This window comes from Phyllobates terribilis, unplaced genomic scaffold (genome assembly GCF_046119375.1).
Source record: "Phyllobates terribilis strain yellow unplaced genomic scaffold, ASM4611937v1 Scaffold_51__1_contigs__length_9155689, whole genome shotgun sequence".
Classification (NCBI taxonomy): Eukaryota; Metazoa; Chordata; class Amphibia; order Anura; family Dendrobatidae; genus Phyllobates; species Phyllobates terribilis.
In genome coordinates this window covers 5,466,034-5,487,016 of record NW_027362811.1, presented here as the reverse complement: position 1 = coordinate 5,487,016, position 20,983 = coordinate 5,466,034, and the positions used below count along the sequence as shown (strand labels likewise).

General features: G+C 43.6%; 1 protein-coding gene across 1 annotated transcript in view; it reads left to right on the top strand.

Moving 5' to 3' along the window:
- The window catches only part of LOC141191702 (uncharacterized), a 35,522-nt gene extending 15,289 nt beyond the window's left edge, over positions 1-20,233 (top strand). The window contains exons 2-12 of the mRNA XM_073661643.1: positions 8,353-8,492; positions 8,622-8,801; positions 8,876-8,999; positions 9,082-9,179; positions 9,379-9,469; positions 15,299-15,438; positions 15,568-15,744; positions 15,828-15,951; positions 16,035-16,132; positions 16,331-16,421; positions 18,915-20,233. Coding sequence (XP_073517744.1) covers positions 8,415-8,492; positions 8,622-8,801; positions 8,876-8,999; positions 9,082-9,179; positions 9,379-9,469; positions 15,299-15,438; positions 15,568-15,744; positions 15,828-15,951; positions 16,035-16,132; positions 16,331-16,421; positions 18,915-19,678 — 1,965 coding nt within the window. The 5' untranslated portion in view covers positions 8,353-8,414 and the 3' untranslated portion in view covers positions 19,679-20,233. The remainder of the gene's footprint in view (positions 1-8,352; positions 8,493-8,621; positions 8,802-8,875; positions 9,000-9,081; positions 9,180-9,378; positions 9,470-15,298; positions 15,439-15,567; positions 15,745-15,827; positions 15,952-16,034; positions 16,133-16,330; positions 16,422-18,914) is intronic.
- The last annotated feature ends 750 nt before the right edge of the window (positions 20,234-20,983 follow it).

Sequence of the window (20,983 nt, the reverse complement as noted above, 5' to 3'; positions counted from 1 at the left end):
CAATTTAGCCAAAGCGGCAGACTTCCTTGCGGACGCCTCGGCAGACGCAGTCCGTCTAACAGCCCGAACCTGTGCCCTGTCAAATTCAGCCAGAAGAGCCCTCTGGTTAAAAAACTGGAAGGGCGACTTCAACTCAAAGTCCAGGCTTTGTGGTATTCCCTTCGAAGGGAATTACCTTATTGGGTCCTCTCTTGACGATATTCTGGACAAAGCAGGAGACTCTAAAAAGTTTCCCCAGTTAAGCACACCAAAATTCAAGAGGCCTTTCCGCACGTTCAGAAATGTGGGGACGAAGCCAAAAGACTCGAAATGGAAGGAACCAGAAAGAAACGGGAAAAACCTCACAGGTGGATCATTTTTTGTCCGGGTTCCCAAAAAGAGCGAGAAGACAATGACGCCAGGTCCCAGGTAGGTGGAAGATTAAAACTCTTCTTCCCCGCCTGGGAAAGAAATTCCCTAAGTCCCTGGGTCATGCACACAATACTAGAGGGGTTTAAATTAGTATTCCTTTCTGCCCCTCCAGACGCTTATATTGTCACCAGAATCCAACCTTCGGGTTTGGTACAGGATACCCTGGAACAGGAGGTTATGTCTCTAATCCAAAAAGGAGTTCTATCCTGTGTTCCAGAAGGGGAAGAGGGAAAAGGGTTTTACAGCCCCATTCCTAAGAAAAAAACAGATCAGTCTTACAGGACCATCATAAACTTAAGGAACCTCAACAAGTTTCTGGCTCTCAAACGGTTCAAGTTGGAAAACATTGAGTCGGTGATAAAACTCCTATTCCCAAAGTGCTTCATGGCCACTATAGATCTCAAAGATGCCTATTATCATGTTCCCATCTTTCAAGCTCATCAAAGATTCCTAAGAGTGGCTGTCTACATCAAGGGCCATCTGACACATCTACAGTTCCAAGTCCTCCCCTTTCGGACTTTCCATGGCCCCAAGGGTCTTTACAAAAATAGTGGGGGAAATGTCAGCACACATAAGGGAAACTGACGTTTTATTCATCTCGTATCTGGACGACTTTCTTGTGGTAGGAAGATCAGAGTCCAAATTCAGCCTGGCAGTCACAAAGGTTTTAAGTATCTTAGCCTCTTTAGGGTGGCTGATAAAGTCAAAAAAAATTAAGGCTCGAGCCAAAACAAAAACCTTCTTAGAAACCTGGTTGGATTCAAGAAAACAAATGCCCTTCCTTCCAGAAGGAATAAGGGAAAGAGTAGAAAGACTAGCTTTAGAACTAATAAACAAACCAGAGACTACACTAAGAAGGGCCATGGCCACCTTGGGGTCCCTCCTGCATGCATCTCGACAGTAATTTGGGCAAGGTGTCATTTCAGAACTCTCCAATGGGATATTCTGAGAGTAGAACAGAAAGCCGGAGGGAACCTAAACACGCCATAATGATATCCAAGGACACTCAACTCAATAATGTGGTGGACAAACGAGTCAAATCTATCGCAGGGAGTCCCATGGGAAATAAAAAATCCTGTTATACTCACTGCGGACGCAAGTTCCTGGGGGTGGGGTGCCCTTTTAGAGGGAAGCATCCTGCAAGGGAGATGGCCTCGAGACTTGATAGATGCGTATTCCAACAGGAAAGAGTTAGCAGCCATAGGATTAGCCTAACGACAAATCTTGCCAGTTGTAAAAGATCGTCATCTAAGAATCCTCTTAGACAACAAAACTGCAGTGGCCTATATAAACAAACAGGGGGGAACAAAATAAGAAGGTCTTATGGCAGAAACTCAAAAAATTATGTTGTTAGCGGAAGGAATTCTAAGTTCCATCTCAGCAGGCTATTTAAAGGGGTCAGAAAATATAAAAGCAGACTTCCTGAGTCGTCACAGGGTAGATCAGGACGAATGGTCCGTGAACTCAGGAATCTTCCAGAAAACAGTAGGTCTCTGGGCGGGTTCCAAAAATAGATCTTTTTGTGAACAAACTGAACAAAAAAGTCTGTAAATTCTTCTCAATAGATCCAAAAGATCTCCCCTGGGAGGTAGACGCCCTTCTCCTCAAATGGCCAGTAGGCCTGCTCTATGCCTTTTCCCCTCTACATCTGATTCCAGCGGTTCTCAGGGAAGTACGTATGGAGAGGGCCCAGATAATTCTAGTGGCACCCTTTTGGCCTAGGAGAACATGGTTTTCCTGGGTTTGTCGCCTATCGGTGGCAACTCCGTGGGTACTCCCAGAGATTCCAGACCTCCTTTCCCAGGGTCCCATTCACCACCCAGACGTAAAGAAGCTGCATTTGATGGCTTGGCGCTTGAGCGGAAACTTCTGAAAGCTAAAGGGTGCTCGGGGAGAGTGATTTCCAAACTTATTAAAGCAAGGAAGAAAATGTCAACTATATATTATAGAATATGGAGTAAATTTCTAATTTTTTCAGGAATAAATCCTTTAAAAAAAACAAGGGGTACCATACGTGGGGATTTTAGAATTCCTGCAAAAAGGTTGGGAGATGGGGCTAAAAAAGAGCACCCTTAAGGTTCACTCTGCAGCTTTAGGGGCCCTTTTTGGAGGAGACCTCTTGTCCCACCCCTTGATAGTAAAATTCTTTAGAGCACTTAGCCGCTCGGAATCTGTTCCAAAACCGAGAGCAGACCTTGAACCTAATCCTCAAAGCTCTTACTAAGACTCCCTTTGAGCCCGTATCAGATTGTTCTCTTAAAAATTTGACCCTTAAAACGACACTCCTGGTGGCTATTACATCAGCTAGACGGGTAGGAGAGATTTAGGCCCTATCAGTAAATCAGCCCTTCACTCAAATCTTATCAGATAGGGTTATTCTTTCCCCGGACCCTGCCTTCCTTCCAAAGGTAGTGTCCTCTTTTCATAGATCACAGGATATAGTTTTACCGTCATTCTGCGAGAACCCTAAAAATGAGGGGGAAAGGGAGTTCCACACCCTAGATGTCATGAAGTCCATCACCTGCGGCCATATCAAAATCGTGTGATCACCATTTTGCCTCTAGACCACAGTATAACAGGTATACACTATCCCTATTTAATTATTTTTCCAACTATATCATCAGTAGTCTTTTTGACATTGTTGGATTGGCCAGTGGCGTACTAAAGTGATTGTATGCTGAAGGGGAGTGTGGTAATAGGATTTAATTATTATTATTTATTATAGCACCATTTATTCCATGGCACTTTACATGTGAAAGGGGTATACATAGCAAAAACAATTACAATAATTTTGAACAGTAAAAGTCAGCGACTGGTGCAGGAGGAAAGAGGACCCTGAGTGAGAGCTCACAACCTACAAGGGATGGGTGAGGATACAGTAGGTGAGGGTAGAACTGGTCGTGCAGCAGTATGGTGGAGCGGTGGTTACTGCAGGTTGTATGCTTGTTGGAAGAGGTAGGTGTTCAGGTTCCTTTTGAAGGTTTCCACGGTAGGTGAGAGTCTGATATGTTGAGGTAGAGCGTTTCAGAGTAGGGGGGATGCACGGGAGAAATCTTGTATGCGATTGTGGGAAGAAGAGATGAGGGAAGTAGAGAAGGAGATCTTGTGAGAATCGGAGGTTGTGTGCAGGTATGTACCGGGAGACTAGGTCACAGATGTATGGAGGAGACAAGTTGTGGATGGCTTTTTATGCCATGATTAGAGTTTTGAACCAGAGTCTCTGGGTAATGGGGAGCCAGTGAAGGGATTGACAGAAAGGAGAGGCCGGGGAATAGCGGGGGGACAGGTGGGTTAGTCGGGCAGCAGAATTTAGGATAGATTGGATGTGTGCGAGAGTGTTAGAGGGGAGTCCACAAAGCAGGAGGTTGCAGTAGTCGAGGCGGGAGATGATGAAGGCATGCACTAGTGTTTTTGCAGATTTATGGCTGAGGAATGTGGGGATCCAGGAGATTGTTTTCAGTTGGAGTCGGCAGGAAGTGGAAAGGGCTTGGATATGTGGTTTGAAGGAGAGGTTACCCCAAGGCAGTGAGCTTGCGGGACTGGGGAGAGTGAGCAGCCATTGACTATGATGGATTGGTCAGATGAGGGGGTTGAGTGAGATGGTGGAAAGATGATGAATTCAGTTTTATCCATGTTAAGTTTTAAAAATCTGTCAGAGAAGGATGAAATAGCGAACAGACATTGTGGGATTCTGATGAGTAAGCAGGTGATATCCGATCCAGAGAGATAGATCTGTGGGTCATCAGCATAGAGATGATACTGAAACCCATGGGACTCTATGAGCTGTCCCAGGCCGAAGGTGTAGATGGAGAAGAGCAGAGGTCCTAGAACTGAACCTCGGGGACACGGACAGATAGGGGGTGAGATGAGGAGGTGGTGTGTGAGTGGAAGACACAATGTCCGGTCTGTTAGGTATGAAGAGCTCCAAGATAGGGCCAAGTCTGTGATGCCAAGACATAAGATAGTCTGTAGTAAGAGGTAATGGTCCACTGTGTCAAAGGCCGATGACAGGTCCAGGAGGAGGAGGACAGAGTAGTGTTGTTTGGATTTGGCAGTTAGTAGGTCGTTGGTGACTTTAGTCAGAGCAGTTTCAGTAGAATGGTGCGGTCGGAAGCCAGATTGTAAGCGGTCAAAGAGGGAGCAGGAGGAGAGGTGGGAGGACAGTTCAGAATGGATATGTTGTTCCAGTAGTTTTGAGGCATCGGGGAGAAGTGATATGGGGCAATAGCTAGTCAGAGAGGATAGGTCAAGGGAGGGCTTTTTGAGGATGGGTGTGATCGAGACATGTTTAAAACATGAGGGGAAGATTACAGTTGTGACAGGTTGAAAAGGTGGGTTAGGGTTGGGATGAAGACTTTGGTGAGGTTTGAGATGAGGTGGGACAGATTGGGTCAAGTTCGCAGGTGGTGAGGTGTGATTTGGAGAGTAAAAAGGAAACTTGATCGTCCATAATGGTGAAGAAGCTGGTTTTGGAGGGGTAGGGCTGAGTAGATAGGAGGAGGGGCTGTGGGGTCTTTAGGCAAAAGCTGTGTCTGATGGTGTCAATCTTCTGCTTGAAGAATGAGGCAAAGTCTTCGGCTGATATGAGAGGAGAGGGAGGAGAGAATTGAAAGTGTTGAATAGCTGCTTAGGGTTGTGAGACAGGGAGAGGATATGAGAGATGAGAAGTAGGTTTGTTTTGCTGCAGTAAGTGTGGACTTGAAAGAATTGAGGGACTATTTGAATTTGATGAAATGCTCATTGGAGTGGGACCTTTTCCATCTCTGCTCGGCAACCCTGGAGGCCCTTCGTAGTTCTTTAGTCAGGTTGGTGTGCCAGGGTTGCCTATTGAGTATGAGCTGTGGTATGTGTGAGGGGGTCTGTCACGGGTGTGTCAGAGGTGACAGACAGTCTCCCTGCAGTGGTTGACAGGAGATCTCCATGTTTGTCAATGCAGACAGCTGCCTAGATAGGAGGCTGTGTTTAGGACCCAGCGACAACCTCCCTTTTAGTCCGGATGTATTTTTACCTGGTGTGTCAAGGTGGGCGTCGCCGGTTATACTCATTTCTACTTGGAACTTGGCTGAAGTACCATTACGTCCTCTATGGAGTCTTTAGGCAGTTTGCCCTGTTGGAGTTTCTTCTAAGCTAAGTTGTTATTCCCTTGTGTTGTCTTCCCCTTTATGTCTTAAGAGTGCTAGCGGAGGTTGACTAGTGCTCATCTCCTTCCACCCCCAGCTATAGCCTTATGCCATGGATAGTAGGGTGAGGCACGTGATCGGCGACAGCTGTGGAGGCTGTATAGGGACGTTAGGGGGAGACAGGGTGATGCTAGTCCAGATTAGGAGGTCACCTCTTCCCCCTTTCCCTAGTGTCTGGGCTTCCTTTCCCTTTCCCCTCTGTGTTGCACTCACACCTGGTGTGACTCTCTGTGTTGCACTCACATCTAGAGTGATAGGGTCGACCGAGTTGAGAGCTGCAGCTGTTGTAGTAGTAATATATAAAGTGGCAGCAGCATCTGCATCGTGTAATGAACTTATGCCTGTAAGAGGGCGGAGGGATTCAGAGAGTGAGTGTAGGTCAAGATGTTTGAGATTTTTGCGAAGGTCTGCAAGTTTGTGGAGTAAGGATTGTTCACCTGGAGAGGAGAGGGAAGAGAATGTAAGTAGGTTGTGGTCAGACAGGGGGAGAGGTGAGTTAGAGAAGTTAGGGAACAGAGGTGGGTGAAGATGAGGTCCAGTGTGTGTCCATCTTTGTGAGTGGGGGCAGAAGACCATTGAGCAAGGCCGAAGGAGGAAGTGAGGGATAGAAGCTTAGAGGCAGATGAGTTGGAAGTGTCAATGGGGATGTTGAAGTCACCCATGATGATAGTGGGGATGTCAGCAGAAAAGAAATAAAGCAGCCAGGTGGTGAAGTGGTCGAAGAAAGTGGTGGCCGGTTGGAGGGGGAGTAGATGCGCACAGAATGCACCTCAAAGGAGGGGAGAGTAACGGAGGGTGGCAGTGGGATTTGGGTGATGGAGTGGTAATCTGACAGGAGAAAACCTACTCTTCCACCATGCTTGGTGTTGGAGCGGGGTGTGTAAGAAAGATGGAATCCACCGTACGAAAGTGCAGTTGGAGAGGCCGTGTCAAAAGGGTTGAGCCACGTTTCAGTGATGCTGAGAAAGGAAAGTTTGGTAGTAATGAAAAGATCATGGATTTTGGAACATTTGTTGCAGAGGGAGCGAGCGTTGATGTTTATAATTATCTGTACTATACAAATATTTCCTCTGTGATCTCTGGGTGATACGCACATCCTTTTTTCATGTGCATGTCACGATCTCTGTCGCCATTTCCAGTTACCTGTATTATGTAGATTTTATACATGCCTTAATAAAGACTTTATCGTTTATATGATACTCTGTCATTTGGGATTTTTTTCGATCATTTTTTTTTCAGTCCGTGGTTCTGATGTTTTCTAGCGATTTTGTCCCCTTACTCTGTAGTCCACAAGTGCACCTAATCAGAGGATTTTTACTGTAGAATAATTATTATGAAGCACCTATACTGGATGAGTAGCTTAATTATTTCTCCCTTTCTCAGCAGTTGCCCAATTAGCAGCTTAGAGAAGCCTGTCTGTGTTTTTTCACTCGGTGCCGCCTGCAACTGTACCTCTGACAGAGAGGGTCTTGAAGAGTGGGATCCTGGTGTAAAAATGTATCATTGTAGAGGGGGATAACCCTTATCCATTAGTGGGTGCATCAATTCCCACACAATTATCCCACTTGTTAATTTGGGCGTCCTTTCCTTCTTAGACCCTAAATCTGTGGGTGTACCCTGTGGTACTCTCGCACATCTTGTACAGTTTAACTCCGTACCTAGCTCTCTTACTGGGCAAGTATTGTCGGAATTTTAACCTCCCTTTGAAATGAACCAGAAATTCATCTATAGAGATGTCCCTTTGGGAGTTGTACACCTCAGCAAATGTTCTGCTGAAGTGTTCAACTACTGGCCGAATTGTGTATAGACAATCAAAGTTAGGATCGTCTCAGGAGGACACAGCGCATTATCACTATAAGGCCACGGCCCCACTATCCGTATTCAGTCAGTATTTTTTCTCAGGAGTGGGAGCCAAAACCAGGAGTGGGTGATAAATGCAGAATTGGTGACTTGTTTCTATTATACCTTTTCTCGGATTGTTCTTCACCTGGTTTTGGGTCCCACTCCCGAGGAAAAATACTGACCAAATACTGATAGTGGGGCTGGGGCCTAATGCAAACATCTTTTTCATAGCCAAACAGAATACCGGTGTGCTGTAGAGAATATCAGTACTCCGGTATTGCCGAATCTCTGGTTTTCTAACTATGCCCATATGGAAAATGTCCTAATCTCTGCTGCATTTACAAGGGTCCACCTGGCTTATGCTGACGTGGGATTTTTGGTAAAAAATTAATGGGCATACAAATTTGTCTGGGCCACCATAAGATTTACTATTTCCTCTCTGAAAAAGAATTTGAAAAAGTCAATTTCAGTGAGGCGTGTAACATCAAATTTGATTCCTCAGCTTCCGATGAAATCCAGAATAACAGACTGATAATTTTCGGGGGTGCAGGCCATATGAGATTGATTGCAGAAGGGATTGCCAAGGTCCTAAGGCGCCTTGTTGGGGGTCCGTCCTCACTAGATGAGGAGGAATAGAGGAATGTGGAATCCATTACCGATTCCAGTTTCAGTAAATGAGATGAGAATTAGCGTTATGGACGATGAGTCTATGAGAAACGTGTTCAGCTGCCGACTCCGAGGAAGAAACTGCTTCTTGTCTGTAGCCTAAAATATATAGGTTTTATTAGTTTGATGTCTAGAAGAAAACTAAATACTTTAAAATAATAAATCTCATGTGTTTCCCTTATTATCTGCAGTAATTGTATTATTATACAAGATTTTTATGATGTTACATCGGCTCATCATCTTCTCTCTACAGTGTCTGATCCTCTCAGTAGAGATATTCTATATGAGAGAATTTTCTTGATTTACCTATCAAAGATGGACATGGACAGAGACAAGATGGTGGAGAGGATATTACACCTCACCCTAGAGATCCTCTTCCGGCTTACTGGAGAGGTGAGAGATTCTGATGACGTCACATTACATCATTCTTATCTATGGGAATAACAGATGGACAGAACTGGAGAGGTGAGGACTCTGGAAATGTCTGTAGAGAGATTTATTAATGTGTCTCTCCATAATCAGAATTACACAGTAGTGAAGAAGACCTCTAGTGAGTGCTGTCAAGCCCCTGTGTCTGAGGGATGGGGAAGAAACCTGAGCCCAATCACCAGACCTCTATCTAACACCCTGATACATGAGGACATCAATGACCAGAAGATCCTAGAACTCACCTACAAGATGATTGAGCTGCTGACTGGAGAGGTGACACTGCTGGGACATTATACAGTAATGCTATGGAGGGATCGAGGGGATGACGGTATCATTGTATGTGTCAGGTTCCTATAAGGTGTCAGGATGTCGCTGTCTATTTCTCCATGGAGGAGTGGGAGTATTTAGAAGGACACAAAGATCTGTACATGGACATCATGATGGAGGTACTCCAGCCCCTCACATCACCAGGTAATAGACAGGACTACATACACACAGCCTATAATTATCTGTATGTAAAAATGAATTCAGTCCCTGTATGTGTTTCCCCCAGATTTATCCAGTAAGAGGACAACACTAGAGAGATGTCTCCCTCCTCTTCTTCCACAGGACTGTAAACAAGAAGATCCCAATGTTCCTCAGGATCATCAGGTAGATGGAGAGAAGGTGTCATGAGATCTCCCCTATGATGTGTAGACGGCTGTGAAGGTCTTGTGCTCAGTCTTGTTTTATCCACCCAGTATTATATGTTTTATACTTGTGTATTAAGAATGGTTGAGATAGCAGGATTATAGCTGATCATAGATGTGACTTTTCCATCTGTCTGTGACTTTTACAATATTTGTTTCAGAGTAAAGATCTGACCCATATTAATACTACAGAGACGTATGTTAGGGATGATGAGCAGTGTAAGGAGGAGATTCCGACATATGACTACCCAGGTGAGTAGTAACCACTAAATGCAGAGAAGTCACAGATTCTACTCAGTCACCAGCTGTGGCTGCTTTATCGACTGTGTAGTCCGTGGAAACATGAATTGTCTCTCTCTCCTGTACTCCTTGGTTGTCCAATGAACTGTGACCTCTGCCGCCAGCGTTTTCAGATGGGAATTTTTTTAATAGTTCTGCAACAAGGGCATCCTGGTACTGCCCCATTTTTGTAGACCTGTCCGCCTTATGAATAAGAGATAGAAAGTTCTCCTTGTAGCGTGGGTCTAGAAGTGTCACCAACCAGTAATGACTGTTACCCAAAGTTTTGAGATCGCGAGGGTCACGAGAAAGGCAGCATAACATAAACTCAGCCATGTGTGCCATACTGCAAAGAGGCAAGACTTCCGTGTCCTCACCAAGAGGACGACTGACCATGCTCTCCTCCTCTTCCTCCTCCTCATGCTCCTCCTCCTCCCTGTCCTCTGGCCATCCACGCTGAACAGACAGTATGACAGTATATAAAGTGGCAGCAGCATCTGCATCGTGTAATGAACTTATGTCTGTAAGAGGGAGGAGGGATTCAGAGAGTGAGTGTAGGTCAAGGTATTTGAGATTTCTGCGAAGGTCTGCAAGTTTGTGGAGTAAGGATTGACACCTGGAGAGGAGAGGGAAGAGAATGTAAGTAGGTTGTGGTCAGACAGAGAGAGAGGTGAGTTAGAGAAGTTAGATAGGAAACAGAGGCGGGTGAAGATGAGGTCCAGTGTGTGGCCATCTTTGTGGGTGGGGGCAGAAGACCATTGAGCAAGGCCGAAGGAGGAAGTGAGGGATAGAAGCTTAGAGGCAGATGAGTGGGAAGTGTCAATGGGGATGATGAAATCACCAATGATGATAGTGGGGATGTCAGCGGAAAGGAAATGAAGCAGCCAGGTGGTGAAGTGGCTGAGAAAATGGTGGCTGGTCCTGGGGGGTGGTAAATGACGGCGAGGTGGAGGGGGAGTAGATGCGAACAGAAAGCACCTCAAAAGAGGTGAGAGCAACGGAAGGTGGCAGTGGGATTTGGGTGAAAGAGCGGTTATCGGACAGGAGAAAACCTACTCCTCCACCATGCATGGTGTTGGAGCGGGGTGTGTGAGAAAGATGGAATCCACCGTACGAAAGTGCAGCTGGAGAGGATGTGTCAGAGGGGTTGAGCCACGTTTCAGTGATGCCAAGGAAGGAAAGTTTGTTATTAATGAAAAGATCATGGATTTTGGAACGTTCGTTGCAGATGGAGCGAGCATTCCATAGAGCTCCTGTTAGTGGGACTGGGGAAGCGGGGGCTGGGCAGATGGATATAAGATTTCAAAGGTTGTTAGAGTTTGTAACAGATAGTGGATAGGAGTTGGAAGTGACTGTGGGGATGTGCTGAGGAGGGCCAGGATTTGGAGAGATATCGGCGGAAGTTAGAAGGAGCAGGGAAAGTGTTAGCAGGTGGGAGCAGGAGAGGGCCTGAGGTGGATGTCTGTGTTTGGAGACACAGGAGTGAATATTGAGAAATAGTTCCGAGGAGGAGGTGAGATGAATGGGGAGGATGGAGGGAGAGATGAAGAGTTCATTACTTGGTGTAGAGATTAGGGGGTTAGTAGAAAGTGGAGGACTATAGGGGAGAGAGTGAAAACAAACAGAAACATTGTTTACTTTGCCTGGGTATCCAGGTTCCTTCGGTTCTCTTCAGGTTCAATTCTGGTCTAATTCTTCAATTTACTGGTCAGCTAACAAACATACCTAGTTAGGGAACACAGGAGAGGTAAGCTATATCACACACATGGAAAGTTGGGTGCCGTACCTGCAAGAAGAATAGACTAATGGATATGCTGATTAGAGTGCGATGATCATAGACGACAAGATGCAGACTGTATACGTAGTATTAAATTCAGGTCTAATTCTTCAATATGCCAAACTTGTATGATTTCACACTTGGTGAATTCACCCTGGGCAGACTAACATTTTGATTTTTATAATTATCTGTACCATACAAATATTTCCTGTGCGATCTCTGGGTGATGCGCACATCCTTTTTTCATGTGCATGTCACGATCCCTGTCGCCATTTCCAATTACCTGTATTATATAGATTTTATGCATGCCTTAATAAAGACTTTATCTTTTATATGATACTCTGTCATTTGGGATTTTTTCGATCGTCTTTTTTTTCAGTCCGTGGTTCTGATGTTTTCTAGCAATTTTGTCCCCTTACTCTGTAATCCACAAATGCACCTAATCAGAGGATTTTTACTGTACACTAATTATTATGAAGCACCTATACTGGTTGAGTAGCTTAATTATAGAATCATAGAATCATAGAATGGTAGAGTTGGAAGGGACCTCCTGGGTCATCTGGTCCAACCCCCTGCTCAAAGCAGGATTCACTAAATCATCTCAGACAGATGTCTGTCCAGCCTCTGTATGAAGACGTCCATTGAAGGGGAACTCACCACCTCTTTTGGCAGCCTGTTCCACTCATTAATCACCCTAACTGTCAAAAAGTTTTTTCTAATATCTAATCTGTGTCTCCTCCCATTTAGTTTCATCCCATTGCTTCTAGTCTTTCCTTGTGCAAATGAGAATAAAGATGATCCTTCTACAATGTGACAGCCCTTGACATATTTGTAGACAGCTATTAAGTCTCCTCTCAGTCTTCTTTTTTGCAAGCTAAACATTCCCAAATCCTGCAACCGTTCCTCATAGGACATGGTTTGCAGACCAGTCACCATTCTGGTCGCTCTTCTCTGAACTTGCTCCACTTTGTCTATGTCTTTTTTAAAATGTGGTGCCCAAAACTGTACACAGTATTCCAGATGAGGTCTGACCAAAGAGGAGTAAAGACCGATAATGACTTCACGTGATCTAGACTGTATGCTTCTGTTAATACATCCCAGAATTGTATTTGCCTTTTTTGCTGCTGCATCACACTGTTGACTCATGTTCAGTCTATGATCTATTAGTATACCTAAGTCTTTTTCACATGTACTGTTGCTTAGCTCTATTCCTCCCATTCTGTATATGCTTTTTTCATTTTTATTGCCCAGATGTAGTACTTTGCATTTTTCCCTGTTAAAAACCATTCTGTTGGTTGCTGCCCACTGCTCCAGTTTATTTAGGTCTTTTTGAATCCTCTCTCTCTCTCTTCTCTAGTATTAGCTATCCCCCTTAGCTTTGTGTCATCAGCAAATTTAATCAGTTTACCCTCAATTCCTTAATCTAAATCATTGATAAAGATGTTGAACAATACAGGTCCCAGGACGGAGCCCTGTGGTACCCCACTTGAGACATTCATCCAGCTGGATGTGAAGCCATTTACAACCACCCTTTGAGTCCGATCACTAAGCCAGTTATGAATCCACCTAACAGTTGCCTGGTCCATTGCATACTTGGTCATTTTTTCAATAAGGATGGTGTGAGATACTTTGTCAAATGCTTTGCTGAAGTCAAGATATAATATATCTACAGCATTTCCCTGATCCACCCAGTCAGTGATTCTGTCATAGAAGGAAATTAAGTTAGTCTGACATGACTTGTTAGTTACAAACCCATGCTGACTCAGGTTAATCACTTCATTATTATCCATGTACTTACATACATGTTGTTTAATAATTTGTTCAAAGATCTTTCCTGGTATAGAAGTCAGACTCACCGGCCTATAGTTCCCTGGGTCCACCTTCTTCCCCTTTTTGAAGATAGGAACAACATTTGCTCTTCTCCAGTCTTCTGGGACTTCTCCTGTTCTCCAAGAATTTTCAAAGATTATGGAGAGTGGTTCTAAAATTTCTTCTACGATCTCCTTCAGTACTCTGGGGTATAATTCATCTGGACCTGGAGACTTGAACTCATTTATGTTAGCTAAATATTCCCTCACAATCTTTCTGTTTACAGATAACTTGGATTCTTCTATTCCTTTGAAAGGACAGTGAAGATCAGTTGATGTTACATTTTCTTTCTGAGAGAAAACAGATGCAAAATAGGAATTAAAAAGTTCGGCCTTCTCAACATCCTTTCTTACCATTTCTCCATTTTCATCCTGTAAAAATCCTATAGCATCTTTGACTTTTCTTTTACTTTTGACATACCCCCAAAATTCTTTTTTATTGCTTTTGACATCTCTTGCAAGCCTTAATTCATTGTCAGCTTTAGCTAACCTGACACGTGCCCTGCAGGATCTGCAGACTGCATTATAATCTTCTTTAGATATGCCTCCCTCTTTCCATTTAATAAACATTTCTTTCTTTCTTTTTAGCATGTGTTTAAGTTCTGTGTTCATCCATCCTGGTTTCCTTAAATGCTTCCCATTCTTCCTACTTTTCGGGATTGTTAACGATTGTGCTTTGAGAATCTCATTTTTAAAAATTTCCCATCCTTATTTCTCCCTTTCTCAGCAGTTGCCCAATTAGTGGCTTCGGGAGGCCTCTCTGATTTTTTTCGCACAGTGCTGCATGCAACTCTATCTCTGACAGAGAGGGTCTTGAAGAGTGGGATGCTGGTGTAAAAGTTATCAATGTAGAGGTGATAACCCTTATCCATCAGTGGGTGCAGCATTTTCCACACAATTTTCCCACTCACCCCCAGGATAGAGGGGCATTCAGGGGGGGTAATCTGGGTGTCCTTCCCTTCTTAGACCCTAAATCTGTGGGTGTTCCCTGAGGTACTCTCGCACATCATGTACAGTCTAACTCTGCACCTAGCCCTCTTACTGGGCAAGTATTGTCGGAATTTTAACCTCCCTTTGAAATGAACCAGAGATTCATCTATAGAGATGTCCCTTTGGGGGTTGTACGCCTCAGCAAATGTTCTGCTGAAGTGGTCAACTACTGGCCGAATTTTATATAGACGATCAAAGTTAGGATCGTCTCAGGAGGACACAGCACATTATCACTATGAGGCCACGGCCCCACTATCAGTATTCGGTCAGCATTTTTTCTCAGGAGTGGGAGCCAAAACCAGGAGTGGGTGATAAATGCAGAATTGGTGACTTGTTTCTATTATACCTTTTCTCGGATTGTTCTTCACCTGGTTTTGGGTCCCACTTCTGAGAAAAAATACTGACCGAACACTGACCAAATACTGATAGTGGGGCTGGGGCCTAATCAAACATTTTTTTCATAGCCAAACAGAATACCGGTGTGCTGTAGAGAATATCAGTACTCCAGTATTGCCGAATCTCTGGTTTTCTAGCTATGCCCATATGCAGCACCATGCTTCAAAATGTCCTAATCTCTGCTTCATTTACAGGGGGGCCACCTGGCTTTTGCTGACGTGGGATTTTGATTAAAAAATTGATGGGCATACAAATTTGTCTGGACCACCATAAGATTTACTGTTTCCTCGCTGAAAAATAATTTGAAAAAGTCAATTTCAGTGAGGCGTGTAACATCAAATTGGATTCCTCAGCTTCCGATGAAATCCAGAATAACAGACTGATAATTTTTGGGGGGTGCAGGCCATATGAGATTGATTGCGGTAGGGATTGCCTAGGTCCTAAGGTGCCTTGTTGGGGGTCCGTCCTCACTAGATGAGGAGGAATAGAGGAATGTGGAATCCATTACCGATTCCAGTGTCTGTAAATGAGATGAGAATTAGCGTTATGGACGATAAGTCTATGAGAAACATATTCAGCTGCAGACTCCGAGGAAGAAACTGCTTCTTGTCTGTAGCCTAAAATATATAGGTTTTATTAGTTTGATGTATAGAAGAAAACTAAATACTTTAAAATAATAAATCTCATATGTTTCCCTTTTTATCTGCAGTAATTGTATTATTATACAGGATTTTTATGATGTTACATCGGCTCATCTTCTTCTCTCTACAGTATTGTATCCTCTCAGTGGATATCTTCTATGTAACAGAATTTTCCTGATTTACCCATCAAAGATGGACATGGACAGAGACAAGATGGTGGAGAGGATATTACACCTCACCCTAGAGATCCTCTTCCGGCTTACTGGAGAGGTGAGAGATTCTGATGACGTCACATTACATCATTCTTATCTATGGGAATAACAGATGGACAGAACTGGAGAGGTGAGGACTCTGGAAATGTCTATAGTGAGATGTATTAATGTGTCTCTCCATAACCAGGATTACACAGTAGTGAAGAAGACCTCTAGTGAGCGCTGTCAGGCCCCTGTGTCTGAGGAATGTCGAAGACCCAAGAGCCCAAACACGGGGTCTCCACCTCACCCACTCATACATAAGAACATCAGTGACCAGATCCTAGAACTCACCTACAAGATGATTGAGCTGCTGACTGGAGAGGTGACACTGCTGGGAATGCTGGGACATTATACAGTAACGCTATGAAGGGATCGAGGGGATGACGGTATCATTGTATGTGTCAGGTTCCTATAAGGTGTCAGGACGTCACTGTCTATTTCTCCATGGAGGAGTGGGAGTATTTAGAAGGACACAAAGATCTGTACAAGGACGCCATGATGGAGGTTCCCCAGCCCCTCGCATCACCAGGTAATAGTCAGGACTAAATACACACGGCCTATAATTATCTGTATGTAAAGAATGAATTCAGTCCCTATATGTGTTTCCTCCAGCTCTATCCAGTAAGAGGACAACACCAGAGAGATGTCCCCGTCCTCTTCTTCCACAGAACTGTAAACAAGAAGATCCCAATGTTCCTCAGGATCATCAGGTAGATGGAGAGAAGGTGTCATGAGATCTCCGCTATGATGTGTAGACGGCTGTGAAGGTCTTGTGCTCAGTCTTGTTTTATCCACCAGTATTATATGTTTTGTACTTGTGTAATGAGAACGGTGGAGATGGCAGGATTAGAGCTGATCATAGATGGGACTTCTCCATCTGTCTGTGACTTTTATAATATTTGTTTCAGAGTAAAGATCTGACCCATATTAATACTACAGAGACATATGTGAGGGGATATGAGCGGTGTAAAGAGGAGATTCCTACAGATAACCGCCCAGGTGAGTACTAACTTTGAAATGCAGAGAAGTCACAGATTCTTCTCAGTCACCGGCTGCTGCTGCTTTATCGGTGGTGTATCCTGACCGTATCACAATTGTGTGATCACCAATTTTCCTCTAGCCCACAATATTCTCCACCAAAAACTGTTCAAATGACTTTGGGCATTGAAGCCTGGAAGACCCACCTACCCCTGGGCTTAGGATAAAATATAATAAAATATTGTACTGGACCGCTAAGAGAAAGTGGAGGGTAATGATGCTGTTGGCTTCCTAGGACCCTGATATCTCATTGGATGAATCTACCTTCTCTCCCTTCTGTGCTGCTGAATGTTCTCATATGGTCCCTACAAGACCAGGTCCAGGCTTTCTGGCCAAACTTCACTTTTATAATCGACAATATTAAATGTGCAGTGAGGGCCAAGTCTGAATTTCTGTACAATAACAACAGAGTTTCCCTTTATACTTTTCAATTTCTTTTAAAACCAACTAACTTCAAGCAGGATTGCGATAAACTACATAAAAAACATTACACCTGTGCCATGATATGTCTCTAAGCTAAACACCTCATCTCTGCACTATTATAAAAAGTTCTACTTCAATGTCTAATATTTCTTCTTGAAATTTATCTGACAGGAAATATTGTCCCTTACGATAGTTTAGATGATGAAGAGCCCCCGAGCCCCAGACTCTAATTACCCCAGAGAGGTTTCACCACTAGTTACTCATTTTTCTCTGATGGAGACTGTTCAGTTTGATCATTTCAGTAGATGTGTTATTGTCTATACTCACAGTTTTTGACTACAGTAATTAGTGCCCAAAATACTCTGATTTAACCCCTTCCCGCAGCCAGTTTTGTGTCCCTAATCCGGCCCCATTGTATTTTTCAAATCTGACGTGTGTCACTTTATGTGGTGATAATTTTGGAATTCTTCACAAAGGATAATAGGAAACAAATGGACCTTACAAATTATTTCCAACTTCTCTTGAATGTGACAATCCCCTATATACGGTTGTACACTACTGTCTGGGCACATGGCAGGTTAAGAAGGGAAGGGGCACCGTTGAGATATTTCAATGCAGATCTTGCTGGAATAATTTGCAGACACAATGTATTGGGGGCACTATTCATGGTCACCTGGCAGCTCAAAAGATGGCCACCATGAGCAGGCTTGGTGCTATCTACCCCGTTTTTCAGATTTCAAGTATTGCCTTAACCCTCATTCTTTAACCCCTCTACATGGGTCTGGACTTACACAGAGACCCCTAGGCTTGGGCCACGGTGTTACCTGCTATTCTGTGGAGTGAGATGGGAAGAAGAATAGTCAGGTAGCCGGGTCAGAACCAGGAGGATAGAGAAAGTACAAGATCAGAAGACACGAGAGTAGTCAGTAAACGGGCCGAGGTCACAACAGGAACCAAATACACAAGCCGGGAGCTGATCACAGAGGACTGAACCAGAGGAGAACAAGGCTGGATCTGGCAGCTTCCGGCAATATGCTTCCAGCTTTAGTAGGGTGCGGTGCTTTCCAAATGGCTGAAGCAGGGAGCAGATTACTGCAGCTGGACAGAACACACACCCATACTGCCAGACTGGATGGTACTTCAGGTCTCAGGAACCCTAATCTTAGTGACTGGACAGAGCCTGCACCGCCCAGAGCTTCTGGTTCTGACGTCTCCTCCATCACCAGCGCCGCCTGCAGGATGAATAAGGCGGTTCCTGGTGACAGAAGCAGACGTCACAGGAGCAGGTCCCAAAGTAAATGGACACACCAATTGCCGGAGCCCTAATATGACAAAATGTCAGAAAACCAGAGCAATAGAAATCCCCATAAAGTGACTGCATTTTGGAAATGATAACCCTCAATTAATCTATAGGTGTAGTGACTATTTTGATTCAACAGGCACTGGATGTTGGAGAGTGAAAATTTTTAAATATGCCATTTTATTACCCAAACATAGTGCCCAGATTGTGCTCCAGGAGACACACACCGTAAATGAAGAGGCTTCTTCTCACTATAGTAATGCCAAATACATGGATGATAAATGTGGTTTGGACGCACTGCAAGGCTCAGAAGCGAGGGGGAGATCTGACTTTGGGAGAGCGGATATTGCTGGATTGGTTTATGGAAGCCATGTTGCTTTTAAAGAACCTTTGATCCTCTGTTTTTACACTGACAGATGATGGACCTGAGTGGAGACTTGTTTTTTTGCCGGATGAGTAGAAGTTTTTATTGGTATTATTTTCATCTACATAACATTGTTTGGTGGCTTTTACTCCATATTTGGGAGGAAGAATGAACAAATATTGAACACCACGCTCCACTGGTTCATGCTATGAGATTTTCTATTAGACTGTGAACTGTCATTGTCCTGGTGAATAATTCAATATTTTTACATAACTTGACATTTGTACGAACAGTTTAAGTAGAAATGTTCAAAAATATAAATTTCAAGGATATTTTATTCAAAAATAATAGGATTTATTCTTGGCAGGTGACTGTACCAGGAGATCAGAGGGACAGCTGACATCAATTTTTAGATCAGACGATCTTGAGATCCCACAGGATACAATTGAAGTGAATGCCATTTCTCCAGATTTACCATCATCCCGTCACAGTAAAGATCTGTCGTCTGATCCTATGAAACAGGTCCTGTCTTCTGATTCATTACCGACTACTAAGGAAAATCAAACTCACAAAATAAGCATTAAAAAACAAACTGATACTAACGCAAAGAAGCCATTTTCACGTTCAGAACATGGAGATAGCTTTCCCCTTGAAAAGTCTTTTCTTAAACATCAAAAAATTCACACAGCAGAGAGATTTCTTTGTCCCAAGTGTGGGAAATGTTTTAACAAGAAATCAAATCTTGTTAGTCACCAGAGTAGTCACAAAGAGGAGAAGTCATTTTCATGTTCAGAATGTGGGAAATGTTTTGCAGAGAAATCAAGTCTTAGCAAACATCAGAGAACTCACACAGGAGTGAAGCCATTTTCATGTTCATTATGTGGGAAATGTTTTACAGAGAAATCAACTCTTGTAACACATCTTCGAACTCGCACAGGGGAGAAGCCTTTTCCATGTACAGACTGTGGAAAATGTTTTGCACAGAAAGCACAATTTGTTAAGCACCAAAGAAATCACACAGGGGAAAAGCCATTTTCATGTTCAGAATGTGAGAAATGTTTTAGCCAAAAATCAGATTTGGATAAGCATCAGAGAACTCACACAGGGGAGAAGCCGTTTTCATGCTCATAATGTGGGAAATGTTTTAACCGGAAAGTGCATCTTAATAGCCACCATAAAACACACACAGGGGAGAAGCCTTTTTCATGTTCAGAATGTGAAAAATGTTTTACAACAAAATCATCTCTCGTTACACATCAGAGAACTCACACAGGGGAGAAGCCATTTTCATGTTCAGAATGTTGAAAATGTTTTACCCAGAAATCATATTTTGTTATACATCAAAGAACCCACACAGGGGAGAAACCTTTTTCATATTCGGAATGTGGGAAATGTTTTAACAAGAGAACACATTTTGTTAACCTTCCTCTTGTGTTAGGGTCGTGACTAGAGATGAGCGTTGTTCGACTCGAACTGTTCGCCAATCTCAAATTCGAGCTGTTTTGGGCGGTGTTCGAGCCGTTCGGCGAACACAAACAATTTGAAAAAAATTCGGCTGTTCGAGGTTATGTTCGATAACTGTTCGTGCACCAAAATCATAACTGGATTTTTTCTCAGTAATGATGAAAATTAATGTTAATACGCAGTTTGAGTGTACAGCGGGGCGGGGGGAGGAGCAGGGGATGGATCTTTGCAGGAATAATGAAGATCTCCATTTTTTTTTCTCTTTCCCGCATTTACAGTGGGGAGGTGCAATCTGTCAGCCTATCAGCAGCGCACACACGGAGCGAACTGCTTTTTTTCACACAAGCAAGGGCATGTGTCATTGGCAGTGTATGTCACATGTCCTTGCCCTATAAGACCAAGCCATTTTCCCCGTCGCCACCATTTTCTCACTGCTGCAGCTGCGTGTTAGACGGCACCGCTGTTGCTGTGTGCGCTATACCTTGTTAATTTCAAGCCAATTTTCGCACAAATCTACAGATAGCTTGGGAGTAGGGAAGAGTTGTGATTGCAGTCCTTTTAAGGACTAGCTTACAGCATTTCCTACGACTTTTATCAGGCAGGTCTGTGCTCTTAAATAGATAGATTGTGGGAGTAAAGACTAATTGTAATTGGAGTCCTTTTCAGGACTAGGTTACATCAGTTCCTATCAGTTTTTGCCAGGCAGGTCTGTGCCAGTGCTGTGCAAGTTTTTTTCACAGCATTTGGCTGAATCTAGCAAAGCTAATCCTTTTTGGCCTATTGCAGAGTGTGTTAGTCAGTGGAGTAGCCTATCTGTGTTGCAAGCTACACCACCTGTGTATAGAATACCAATTTTTTACTGCACCTAGTGAAGTAATACCTTTTGGCCATAGCATCATTCTATTAGTCCATCTATACTGACCTCCATCAGGTTGCAAATTGAATATAATTTTTTTCTGCATCTAGCTCTGA